Raw genomic sequence first — 13,546 nt, 5'->3', positions numbered from 1 at the left:
TTTTTGTAGATTCATTTTAATCTAATTTGTCGTAGCTGTTACCTGTACATGTTTTACTAGAAGTCGTCCCACCTGGCTTTGAGAATTTTAATTTAAAAAATAATACAGTATAATATATATTTAGAAAAAATGGCACTGACCTGATATTAATAAAATTACAAGAACAGTAGTTTTTATTTTTATTTATTTTTGTCAATACGGTACTGATAGCTTGTGGGGGGGGGGGGGTGTCTTGAGATATAATTAGTGTGTCCATTAATCACACGCCTACGGCCAAATGAGAACCCCCCACCTACCACCCCAACCCCCCATCTCGGAAGCGAAGTAGCGTCAGACCTCGTGGCTGTACTGGGCGCTGTACGCATTTTATTCCACCAGCACAAATACATAAGTACGTGTCGAAATATACACATACATATATAGACATTTATTTATTTTCATATTCATTTAGGACAAGCAGGTACTGTTTTCCAACACGTGTTGTCTACAGCTGGTAAATACATGGGATACAGCTGAGCTCCGTCGAATTAAGAGTCGAATATGACGCTGGATTCAATCTCAGCAAACCATACTATAACCTAATATTAGAGTCAGAAATAAAGGTACTAATTCAAGCAATTAATGCGAAACGATGATATTATTATTATTTAGCAGACGCTTTTATCCAAAGCGACTTACAGAACTGGGGGGTTGCATGTGATTAATACCAAAATGTGTTTGTAAATAAATAATTCCGATAATAAAGAATGCAATTAGTAAAAACATTAAAAACGAGACCCTCAAATTACCCCAATTTAAACGAAGACTTATTAATGTAATGGCTTTGGAAAGTGCCCCGAATTCCGGCTACTGCCACACCACGATGAGAGCGCAAGGTCTCGTCTGATCTGGGACGCTAAGTAGGGTCAGGTCTGGTTAGTGCTTGGATGGGAGACCGCCTGCTAATACCAGGAGCTGAGCGTCTTATTTCCGGCCAGAAGGTGGCGCAATATCAACATGCTTTATAGGATGAATATAGAATTTAAATGAAATGAGGATAAAACAGACTAACATGGATATCATAGTATTAACGGTGCTTTTTAGCTTTCTTTTTTTAATCAGAACTATTTCTGGACAGGTTTATCATGATTTCTGTTTTCTTTTACTTTCGATTACTATTGTACTACCGTACCGTAAAACTGGGGTATTGAAATGTCATTGTGTTAACAGGGCTCGGACTGTGGGTAAATTTGGACGGACGGTGTTTGTAAACCGCACATTCGACGGCATTAGCTTCATTTGAATCATATGCTGTAGTTGTATTGAACGTTTCTTTTTGAAATACCATAACGGCAGCAAACACATTGGATTGTTTTATATTTATATACAAATGTTTTATGAAATACACTAAAACGTCCATCATTTTCAAAAGCTTATGAATTGATATTTTTTGTTTTATTATTATTATTATTATTATTATTATTATTATTATTATTATTATTATTATTATTGCAGGAACAGTACTAGAAGCGAACATTAGACATGGGTCTAATTGTGCCTGTAATACAGTTACAGACTTTGACCACAAGAGGGCACTGGATCTTTAGATACTAATGCATGTTTTCTGCGTCTAGTACTGTAGCAATAGTTGGGTATTTAAATTAATCCAATTCCTCTGGGAGTCAAATAATATTTTATTAAATAGGGGGAAAACAATGTTATACACCCACAAACACAGATAACTGTAATTTTATATAACTTCAAATTCACGCATGAAATGCTGTAGTGGAATCAGACTGCAGTTTATTGTTGCTGCACTGTACTACAACTAAACTGACGGGTCCCCCACTGTTTTTTATACAGAAGCAATGGGGTGCTGTAATACATGTGCACACTGCTGTATTATATACAGAAGCAATGGGGTGTTCTAATACATGTGCACACTGCTGTATTATATACAGAAGCAATGGGGTGATGTAATACATGTGCACACTGCTGTATTATATACAGAAGCAATGGGGTGCTGTAATACATGTGCACACTGCTGTATTATATACAGAAGCAATGGGGTGCTGTAATACATGTGCACACTGCTGTATTATATACAGAAGCAATGGGGTGATGTAATATATGTGCACACTGCTGTATTATATACAGAAGCAATGGGGTGCTGTAATACATGTGCATGCTGCTGTATTATATACAGAAGCAATGGGGTGCTGTAATACATGTGCACACTGCTGTATTATATACAGAAGCAATGGGGTGCTGTAATACATGTGCACACTGCTGTATTATATACAGAAGCAATGGGGTGCTGTAATACATGTGCACACTGCTGTATTATATACAGAAGCAATGGGGTGTTCTAATACATGTGCACACTGCTGTATTATATACAGAAGCAATGGGGTGATGTAATACATGTGCACACTGCTGTATTATATACAGAAGCAATGGGGTGCTGTAATACATGTGCACACTGCTGTATTATATACAGAAGCAATGGGGTGCTGTAATACATGTGCACACTGCTGTATTATATACAGAAGCAATGGGGTGATGTAATATATGTGCACACTGCTGTATTATATACAGAAGCAATGGGGTGCTGTAATACATGTGCATGCTGCTGTATTATATACAGAAGCAATGGGGTGCTGTAATACATGTGCACACTGCTGTATTATATACAGAAGCAATGGGGTGCTGTAATACATGTGCACACTGCTGTATTATATACAGAAGCAATGGGGTGCTGTAATACATGTGCACACTGCTGTATTATATACAGAAGCAATGGGGTGTTCTAATACATGTGCACACTGCTGTATTATATACAGAAGCAATGGGGTGATGTAATACATGTGCACACTGCTGTATTATATACAGAAGCAATGGGGTGATGTAATACATGTGCACACTGCTGTATTATATACAGAAGCAATGGGGTGCTGTAATACATGTGCACACTGCTGTATTATATACAGAAGCAATGGGGTGATGTAATACATATATATTTTCTTCCGTTTTGCAGTGCTGGTGGCGCTGTCATTACTTGTTCTGACAGCTTACCGCCTCTGCGACTACATTGAAATGAATATTCGTTAATGTGTCTGTCACAGCTGGAGTGCGACCGAGGGACTGTGTTTTTTTTTTTTTTTTTTTTTTTTGCAGACACAAGCACCCTGCACAGACAGGCTAGTTGGAAATTACAGCCGAGCCTAGGGTGTGAGTGAAAGCACTGACTGCAGCACATAAGCAAAATTAAAAACGCACAAACAATAAATCATTCTGCAACCTTACATGTCTAAATTCTAAAGAGGCGGTCTTAAAGGCAAAGTGCCTCAAGAATATAGCGTTTACACGTTTATGAATTGCGTTGTATATTGCTTTATAAAAAATGGTATGTCGCGTGTAATCGCCTATTTTTAATTTAACAGGTAACAAAACTCGCTGTCTCTGTCTGTTTTAACCAGACTTATCCCCGGACGAACGTTGTTTCCATCATAAAATGAAACGCTTTTTCTGTTGTTTTTTGACAGGTGGAATGGGTGCAATTTACATAAAGGTGGCGGAATAATATTCAGTATTTAAATGAGAAACATGCATGTTAATGACACAGATTACAGTGTTTACGTCATTTCAGAATTCCAATCGATGGACAGGTGGAGACAGGGAGAAACAAGAGAAGATACTTTTAATAGAATATAATTATAAAAGCAAGTACGCCAGGACAAAGGCTGGAGTGACACTAGCAATGCATGGCCTAAATGTTCTTATACTTCGTCACATAAATACAATATCGTAAGCTTATACATTCGATATCTCCGTAGCACTGTTCTGGTCCTCACCTGCGATCCGATACTGAGAGATCCCTTTCATCCGCTAAAATCACAGTAATCTAGCAGCACACAGGGCTTCATCGCCATGGCAGTCCGAGCCATTGCACCCTCATCACACCCTGTTTTATTTTAGCACTGTGCCTGTTTAAAACAAATTCCCACCTATAGCACTCTTTGAAACAGCGGAACCGTTTTTTGATGTGTAATGTAACGATACACAAAAGTGGTGAGGACTTGGGCAGCCACATTTAAAAATGTAATTGTGTTACCAGCGCTCACAACTACTATACAGATCACAGCTAAAGTACAGTGCGGTGTCTATTTGTAAGAACAAACTAAACACGCATGCATACAAATTCTGCAGTACCACTAGGTGGCGATATATCACAAGGAATTGTAGAGCAAATAACTTTGCAGTTGTGTGGAGTGTCGGTGCATTACTTAGGGAGCACTGAGCTACAAACCCTTATAAAGGTGCACTGTGGTAACCACGACACCAGCTTAGCAACATGTAGTGAAAGCATTGGTAGCATAGCACTACATGCTAGCCGTGCATGCTAAAGCATTTTGAAAGCAATGGTAGATACTGCACATGGTATACCCGTAGTAAACGTGAAAGTTACAGTGCAGGTTTAGTGCGGTCACGTGTCAGATAAAAGCGCCACATTGGCTTGTTTCTGTCTCATTGTATCCAGATTAGCACCGATGTTTTTGTTTTTAAAATTGTTTCCATACTATACTGTACAGTACTAGGTTTATTAGTTTTTTTTCCAGATTCAACTTTGAACTGTGTGACGTTTTGTAACAGCTTTACCATGATTTCACTATGCTTTAATACGCTCACCATTGTGTGCCTCTTGTAAACCTTAGAATGGAATGGAGGAGAAATGTTCGCTTTACAGGAGAGACCAGTGCCCCCTGCTGTTTTAAGTCATGCACAACAGGCCCTGCATTCATATTTTTGCTTGACCAGTTCTAACCTATCGCCCTTATTGTGTACGTTATGTCAAATTGGTCCACAGCACCTATAATACTTGGAGTCTTCTTCTTCTTCTTCTTCTTCTTCTTCTTCTTCTTCTTCTTCTTCTTCTTCTTCTTCTTCTTGGGGAAAGTATTGAGACCTTTTCAGCGTACAGTAACTCATAAGAGCTAGTTAAAGGAAGTGTTTACTGTACTTCAAGGTTTGTATCATTCACATAGATCCCTCGCCTTTCATTGTGGAGGTAACACTTTGAAAAGAGTCTTTGCTCCTATTAAAACAAGTTGCTGCGTTCATTTGAGCACACGCTGCTCCAGCCAGCACTAGGCTTACTGTATTAAACCGCTGAATGCAGGTTTGAAAAGTCGGTTTGATTTTCCACGAGCAAGGAGTAAATAGGGACAGACTATTGTTTTATGCCATGTGGATTCCCTTTAATGTTTGGAGGCTTGATTGAACACCATGGAAACTCTTTCGATTGAATCCAGCCCAAGGCAGATCTCAATACCACCACTCTATAATGTATAAGCCTCACTCTGTTAAGTTCCTATAAATCACCCTTGGGGAAAATCCCCAGTTAGTTTCCTATATAGAAATAGTCACCCGGTCTGATTGAGATCAGTCGATTCAATGGGACATTATCAAGCTAAAATCATCCCATAGGAATGGGCCGGTAGGTACTTACTAGCGTCCCAACAGGTGGAGTAGGTCCGGATGAAGCGCTTTAATGGACATCGGATCTAGTAGCCACTAGAGGGTGCTAAAAAGAGGTGTTGAAATAATTGTAAAAATGACTTTAATAGTAACACAGTTAGGTTTAGGGGTTGGGATTGGGTTTAGGGGAAAAGCTTAGGTTAGTTGTAGACATTAGGTTTAGGGGTAGGGGGTAGATTTAGGGGTTAGTAGGTACCTACTGGCCCATTCCTATGGGATGATTTTTGCTTGATAACGTCCCATTCAATCGACTGATCTCAATCAGATAGGCTGAAATATTTAGACGGTTTTCTTAAAAGCCTGTTTTACGATTAAAGTTTTTTTTTTTTTTTAAAAAACCTTTCGATAAAGGATTAGCAATAACTATAACGCTTACCACAGTCAGTTAGCACAGTCATTGTGCAGTTTTTCCCATGCATTTGCCATGGTTATTTTTAATATACCATACCATACCTCTCTGTGCTTTACAGTGCTTCCCTGTGCTTTACCATGCTTGCACTGTGCTGAATTACACTTTGTGATGGGGGTTCAGTGTCGTGTTTAAGTGGGAGGGAGTAAGGTGCATTCCGCAAAACAAACTGGAAGACACTGGGAAGTGCATGTGGAATGTTGTTTTTTTTTTAACATTTACAGCTATTTAAGACAAAAAGTTACAAACTTATTTCACCTGCAGTTTACATCAATTAAAAAAAAAGTTACATAAATAAAACTCATATTCATAAATATCTCTTTATAAACATATAAATAGTTTTAAACATAAATACATTTATGCAGGAATGAAATACATGAATGTACAGCAACGACAATAATATACAGCTTTGTCTTATTCGTTTCTACAACACGGTCCGCTGTTTTGTTTAGCTGCGTATGTGTTTATTGTGATGGTTTTCAGGATCTTCAGTAACGCTGGTGAAGACGCTTCTTCGTACCGGAATTCGAACCTATCAGTTTCTTGAATAAGGATGGTCTTGTTCGACTGTTCTGAGCAACTAAAACGAAGTTGTCCAAAACTCATCGTCCAATGAGCGCCCTAAAGAAAAAAAAAGAGAAATAAATCATATATTCAAGTGTCAAATGCACAATAAACCCCACGCAAGGTTTTTATTAAAAGTAATTCATTATATATATATATCCATCCCCTAAAAAAACACACGTTTCCGTCTATCCAGTTTAAAAAAAATACATAAATAATAATAAAAAATAAGTTTAAAGTGAATCTGAATTGATTGAAGTCTAGGATGTTCTTCATCTGAGCTCTGTGCAGCACTGTACACTGTACACATACTGTCCTGATGCGCGCACACACACAGATATACACTGACGTGTTGACAGGATTCCCCATTCAGAATACAGAAATGGAGGTGGAATTGAAGTACAAAGTGTCCTGTGTAAGTATTTATCACACTCTGGTCATCAATCAACAAGTCTTTCCATATTACTTCTTTTCATGACTGTTTTATTCACTCTTTCTGTGTCATAGAGCAGCTATCCAGCACACTCCATTCTCATAACTTAAATAACTGTCAGCTATGAGATTAGAGGGCACCCCTGAGAACACTCTATTAGAGAGAACCACTGAGCCTCCATAGGCTTGTGCCCATCTTTGTCTCCCCTCTGATTACACAGTGCTCTTTAAGAAAGGGATATAGTGGCAAAAGCAAAAAGCCAAAAGCTAATGACATTACTTTAAAAAGGGAGACAGCCTTCAAGGCAAACACATGCCCATCAGTCTAGTGGAATTGACTGCTATATGTATAAAAGCATAGACCCCTATTGTCAACTTGAATCACTTTGCCTCATGCATCCAATACAATGATTAATAAATCTGCAATGACAGAGGGTTCCAGACTGTTTGTGGCGCAGCGCTGCGTTGTGATCTGCTTATCTGCTGTTTCTGGTAATGACTGTCTTTGATTAATGCTGTGCATCTTAATATATTGTACACTTTGTAAGTGGATTGTGAGTTATTGCAGTCACTCAGCTTGAAGAACAGAATTGCGCTCTGCTTTGGCGTTTCAGTTGCAATGTAATGCCCTGCTTTGCTTTGCTCTGTTACGTTACGTTGTTACCCTAAACATGCAGAAATGGCGTTTTTCAGCAGCAAAGCTTTCTAAACATGAGCTGCTTGGGATGAGCTCCTTTGCAGGGAAGCGTGTTTTGGGTGCTCCAGAGTATCGATGAATGGGTTTGACATCATCGAGCACTACTCACGTGGCTCTGTTTTTATTGGTTTGTTTTATTAACAGCCACTCATGACTGATGTTATTGATTACAAAAATAAAATATATGCTCACTTGAGCGGGTTTGTACACCTGGGAGACCAAGGATAAATACTTCACAATTAATCTGGGGCTCGCTGTGGCGATCTCAGTGTAATATATTACATTTACCTAAAAACTGTCACTCTTTACATCATTAATAAAGGGCCATTTGTGTAAAGATATGTCAAACAGTAGGGAAGGTCATATTTCAATGATTTAAGGAAGGCTACATCACAATCTGACACTTTGTATAGAGTGTAAGCATATTTACTAGCTTTCTTGACTAATTTGAAAAAAGGCCCTGAGATTTAAGATCAGTCAGTTCAGTAAGTCAGCAACATCTGACTCTAACAAATAATTTTAAAAAAAAAAAAAACTCCCAAAGGTCACTTTTTTGCCTACGTGCCTAGGAATAAACTCTCACTCTGCTTATAGTGCACTTAGTCAGTCGACGCATGACATTGGTCAAATCAAGCCTAATTATAGTGTGTGATATTATCTTGATACCAGGGTATTTTAATTCTACTCACCGCCCCCCCAACTCTGTGCCGTGGCTCTAACAGCCCAGCCCGCTCATGGATCCTATTCTGTCTAGCTTGAGTCCGAAGCAGCCTTTGGACAGGCCTTTCTTGTGGATGCCTTTGTATTTCCTGGGGTTGGGGTGATCGTTCAGGATGCGAGCCCAGGTCGCTTTAGCCTTGGCGTCCAGGCGCAGGTCCCTGAGGAGCCGCACTCTCGAACTTTCAAGCCTCAAGTCCCGCTCCCCGGACGCCAGATATTCAGAGAGCTCCTCGCCTAGTAAACTTGTCAGGGACTGAAAAACAAAGGGAAAGAGGAATGAGCAACACTCACTCACTCACTCACTCACTCACTCACTCAACACATTAATGAATTGGAAACAATAGCAATGACTATCTTCAATCAGTCATTTAAGATTTATATTTTTGTATAGGGTGCCTGTCTCTATATGCATGTACATGAAATCGTACATCACCCTAACCCTATACTGTACCTCCAGCTCAGACATGCACGCACACACGCACGCACGAACACATGCACGCACACACGCACACACACACCAACACTCTTCTCTGCACCAACCCAATGCCTTACATTTCTTTCTTCTTGTGCTTTCAATGGTAAGGTGTGCTTGTTGGTAATTGGGTTTGTAATGATATCTGTGTCTCTGTTGTAACCCTGCAGTATATATAATTCTGCATGCATTTCATTGGAGAACACGCTGTGTTCATGGTGGTCATCACATTTTCTGATACATGTACATGGCTGTGTTGTCCTCAATCAGGTCTATGTGTTGTCCTGAATCAGGACTATGTGTTGTCCTCAATCAGGTCTATGTGTTGTCCTCAATCAGGTCTATGTGTTGTCCTCTCCTCAATCAGGTCTATGTGTTGTCCTGAATAAGGACTATGTGTTATCCTCAATCAGGTCTATGTGTTGTCCTCAATCAGGTCTATGTGTTGTCCTTAATCAGGTCTATGTGCTGTCCTCAATCAGGTCTATGTGTTGTCCTCAATCAGGTCTATGTGTTGTCCTCAATCAGGTCTATGTGTTGTCCTCTCCTCAATCAGGTCTATGTGTTGTCCTGAATAAGGACTATGTGTTATCCTCAATCAGGTCTATGTGTTGTCCTCAATCAGGTCTATGTGCTGTCCTCAATCAGGTCTATGTGTTGTCCTCAATCAGGTCTATGTGTTGTCCTCAATCAGGTCTATGTGTTGTCCTTAATCAGGTCTATGTGCTGTCCTCAATCAGGTCTATGTGTTGTCCTCAATCAGGTCTATGTGTTGTCCTTAATCAGGTCTATGTGCTGTCCTCAATCAGGACTATGTGCTGTCCTCAATCAGGTCTATGTGCTGTCCTCAATCAGGTCTATGTGTTGTCCTCAATCAGGTCTATGTGTTGTCCTCAATCAGGTCTATGTGTTGTCCTCAATCAGGTCTATGTGTTGTCCTCAATCAGGTCTATGTGTTGTCCTCAATCAGGTCTATGTGTTGTCCTCAATCAGGTCTATGTGTTGTCCTCAATCAGGTCTATGTGTTGTCCTCAATCAGGTCTATGTGTTGTCCTGAATCAGTGGAACATTCTTTTAGTTTTCTTGTATGTATTTGTTGTTATTTATAATATTAACCTGCTGTGGTGTGGAATGCTTGGTTTCAGTTGTGCACCTGTCCAAGGAGTCTAAAGTATATCCAGAATAAACGAACGAGCCTTCTACTGTACTGGCAAATAGGTATTTGAACAGCAGTTCTAAGAAAGGTAACACAGACAGTTAATAATTGGTAAAGTGGCAATTAAAAGAATGTGTTAATGCTTTCACTCTAATAACCATTTTAATACAGCGGTATGGGGCACTTGGTTTGATTTGTAATAATTGTTTAAGTGCCTAATTAAAGACAGTGTGTGCGAAGCTGTATAGCAGGCTCTACGTGTAGAAGCATGCTGATAATAAACTGTACAGCCTAAATAATCAGTATAAAAACATGCTGGGATTTAACTGAAAAAACTGAGAATATTTTCCCTAGATTAAATTGTAGATTAAAACAATAGGCTAGCCTAGAAAAAAAGAAAAAAAGAAAAAAAAGCTACCAAATAACAAATATTGTATGCACTAAGAAACGGAATATATATATATATATATATATATAGACACATTTGCTTTTTGCTTTTTTCTAGGCTAGCCTATTGTTATATATATATATATATATATATATATATATATATATATATATATATATATATATATATACGCTTACGATATAGTTATGTTATTTAGTAGCACATTTTTTTTCTAGGCTAGCCTATTGTTTTAATGTACTCGAGGATAATGTCAGAAATACCCGTGCACGGTGTAGACATTTATTGCGTTATGTAGTGGTAAAAGAATAGAGAAGTGCAGTAAATCAAATCTCCGAGGAGGTTCCCTGTGGCTTGCCCGTCAATGACTCTAACATTGCCCGTGCCAGCTGGTGTCACTGCTACTACAGCGCAACACTGGTACTAGCGCGCTACAGAACATTGCTGCTACATTGCTCCGGTCACCGGCTAAAAAAAGGAGAGAACGCCGCGCCAGAAGTTCCAGCTGGATTATGTTATTAAAATGGAAGTTTATACCGCTCGTCTAAACATACCCGCATGGCAAAACGCATTTGGAAAGTAAAGTGATTGGGGGTACCGTTAAAAGCTATCGTACTATGGTAGAAGCGTCGCCCAGCCTCCCCGCACTAAAGCAGCAGGGAGTCTGTATTTGGGAGAGTGCAGTGCGGGTACCGCCGGATTGGCTTGAAGGAAAGAGATGTGCGGGTTTGCACGAGAATGTGAAGGGAGTCCCGTTACCGCTGCCTCTGTCTGACTTGCTTGCCAACCTTGCTAGAACAATCGGGCAAAAATCACCTGTTTTGACCAATAACTTCCGAATCACAAATCCGCAAATCAATCACTCACATGTTGTTTAGTTACAGCACCCACGCTTTGCCGAAATTGTACATTGTGGTGATTAAAATGCTTACAAACTTCCATACAAAAATAAAATAAAACGTTTAATGGTAGAATAATGGTTATTTGAATTGCTTTTACACACAAATCCAGTAATGTAATACAAACAAGAAACCAAGTCAGGGCTCTACATTTGTGTTATCAGACCTATTTTTACAAAACTCGTCTTTCATTCATTAAAAGAACATCGATTTAAGATCCATCCATCTATACCTATAAATGAAAGCTATCTATGATTTGACACCTTGCCTTCCAGCACAAGGAGGACACATTTCGTTTGCAGGCTAAAACGTATATACACTAAGCAGTAATCGAACCTGTCCCACATCACCGGGTTACCTTTGCGACTAATCGAAATGAATGAACCTTTGCATTGATTTTTCTTAATGAATGAAAACTTTACAGAAAGCACACCCCTTTACACCTAGCACCCCCGCACCTATACCTTATTAACTGATCCAGTCTGCTTGAATTCTAGTCTGTATATCATCCTGGATTTAAACCTGCACACACACACACACACACACATTTAATTTACCTTCTGTTGTGACTGCGTCAAAGGTTTTGCCTCCATGCTCACAGAAAGCAGGGTCACCAATAGTCCACAAGCGACCAAATGCGTGAAGTTCATTGTGCTCCGCTTGGTTTCCGAAGTTGTGTCTCCTTCGTGTCAAGCCCGATTGGAAGACTTTGTAGCTGTGCGTTCTCTCGCCTTGCTCTGCGCCTTGGTTCTCACAAGCCTGCCTCTCTGCCTCCCCATTCGCTCCTTTTATAACCGCTGGTGATGTCAGTCTCGCTTTGATCTATCAGCTACACTTTTGCATTGTTTACTTTGTGGCCAATTAAACATGGAATTACATCTTCGCGTTCTTCTATTATGTCATCTCTGTATCCTCTCTGGAAATCTTGGCTCAACATTGTTTCAATAAGATCATTTCATTTTGGTTTGTGTGTGCTTGTGTGTAAAAGTTTCACTTGTGCATTGGTATAGCCAGTTACACGACAAGCTACATATTACATATGATACAATGACATACTGGAATGTATTCATTAAAATGACACCATCAATTTGATGGTTTTTTGCTGGCAATAAACGGTCCAAGCCTCATCATTTATTTAAATTCTAGATTATGAGCTGGAATTTAAGAGTTTTCTTTAACAATTAAAGAAAGATAGATAGATAGATAGATAGATAGATAGATAGATAGATAGATAGATAGATAGATAGATAGATAGATAAAGATTAATGAATGTTAATGAATGTTGCCATCCAAGATACTGTTGTCGAAAATGATCACAATCTCCTCTGGAAACGCGCCTCTGCGCGTTGATCAATACAAACGCTGTACAATTCTCCAGAATAAGGGTTCTGTTTAATATCAAATAATAAGCTATAGGAAAACAAAGGGCCATAACCATATAATGATATCCATTATCAAAAAAATAAACAGACTTCAGCGATATTACCTTTTTTTTTTTTAATCGGATTTGTTTGTTCCCCGTTTTGATGGATAAATGGACCACATGAGAAACACATTCGATAAAGGCTAATTTTTGTATTTTATTAGTGACTTAAACACATTAGCAAAGCCCTTTCCACACTGCAGTGAGTACATTGGGGAACACATTATCGTTATCATAATTTATAGCCTACATTTATTTGGGAAACTATAGTCTATTATAATACGACGGTATTATAAATATAATTCAATACAATACAATTTGCTCTTATATAGCGTTCTTCATGCGAAGCATCCCAGGGCGCTTTACAAGACCCAACAACAAATGGCTAACATCATAAATGTTATGATACATCCATTGAATATCATGTGTTTAAAACCATTACATCATTAAACGTGTTAACGGGGAGCATGGATTGTCAATCGTCTGAATCACCACCTATCGATTCTGCTTTTCACGCACAATAAAACATGCAAGATAGAACTCAGACGTAATCCTTAGGGAGGCGAGGCGAGGGGAGGGGGCGCGAACACCCACAAGGCTTCCACAGCTACAGGCATCCTTCTGGTTGCGCGAGGACGGGTATCTGTAGTAAAGTCGAATGAAAACGTACATCCAATTGAAGAATTGCAAAGGGAGCAACATGGCTTTGCAAGTGATGAAATGGGCAATCTTAGCAGCCTTTTAGTGTACACATGTTTCATTCAAAACAAATAACAATATTAATACTATAACTTAAATAATAATTATTAGTAATAATTTCTTCTACATATCGCACATAATTCTCAATTATA

The 13,546-nt window shown here is 39.0% G+C and overlaps 1 protein-coding gene across 1 annotated transcript; it reads right to left on the bottom strand.

The window, feature by feature from the left end:
• Positions 1-6,104: 6,104 nt before the first annotated feature.
• Positions 6,105-12,043, bottom strand: LOC117423216 (C-type natriuretic peptide 2-like). The gene is made up of 3 exons (XM_034038717.3): positions 11,830-12,043; positions 8,309-8,592; positions 6,105-6,547 (listed from the first exon to the last, which is right to left on the bottom strand). Exons 1-2 carry the CDS (start codon positions 11,920-11,922, stop codon positions 8,335-8,337), a joined length of 351 nt encoding a protein of 116 aa, XP_033894608.2. The 5' UTR covers positions 11,923-12,043; the 3' UTR covers positions 6,105-6,547; positions 8,309-8,334.
• Between the last annotated feature and the right edge of the window lie 1,503 nt (positions 12,044-13,546).

This window comes from Acipenser ruthenus, chromosome 17 (genome assembly GCF_902713425.1).
Source record: "Acipenser ruthenus chromosome 17, fAciRut3.2 maternal haplotype, whole genome shotgun sequence".
NCBI lineage: Eukaryota > Metazoa > Chordata > Actinopteri > Acipenseriformes > Acipenseridae > Acipenser > Acipenser ruthenus.
This window is presented reverse-complemented; position numbering and strand designations above follow the sequence as displayed.

Bases quoted from the DNA above. Each gene is read 5' to 3' on its own strand.
- LOC117423216 (XM_034038717.3), bottom strand. From the start codon at position 11,922: ATGAACTTCACGCATTTGGTCGCTTGTGGACTATTGGTGACCCTGCTT. The intron at 8,593-11,829 runs GTAAATTAAATG...TTTGTTTTTCAG, and splicing joins TGACGCAGTCACAACAGAAG to TCCCTGACAAGTTTACTAGG.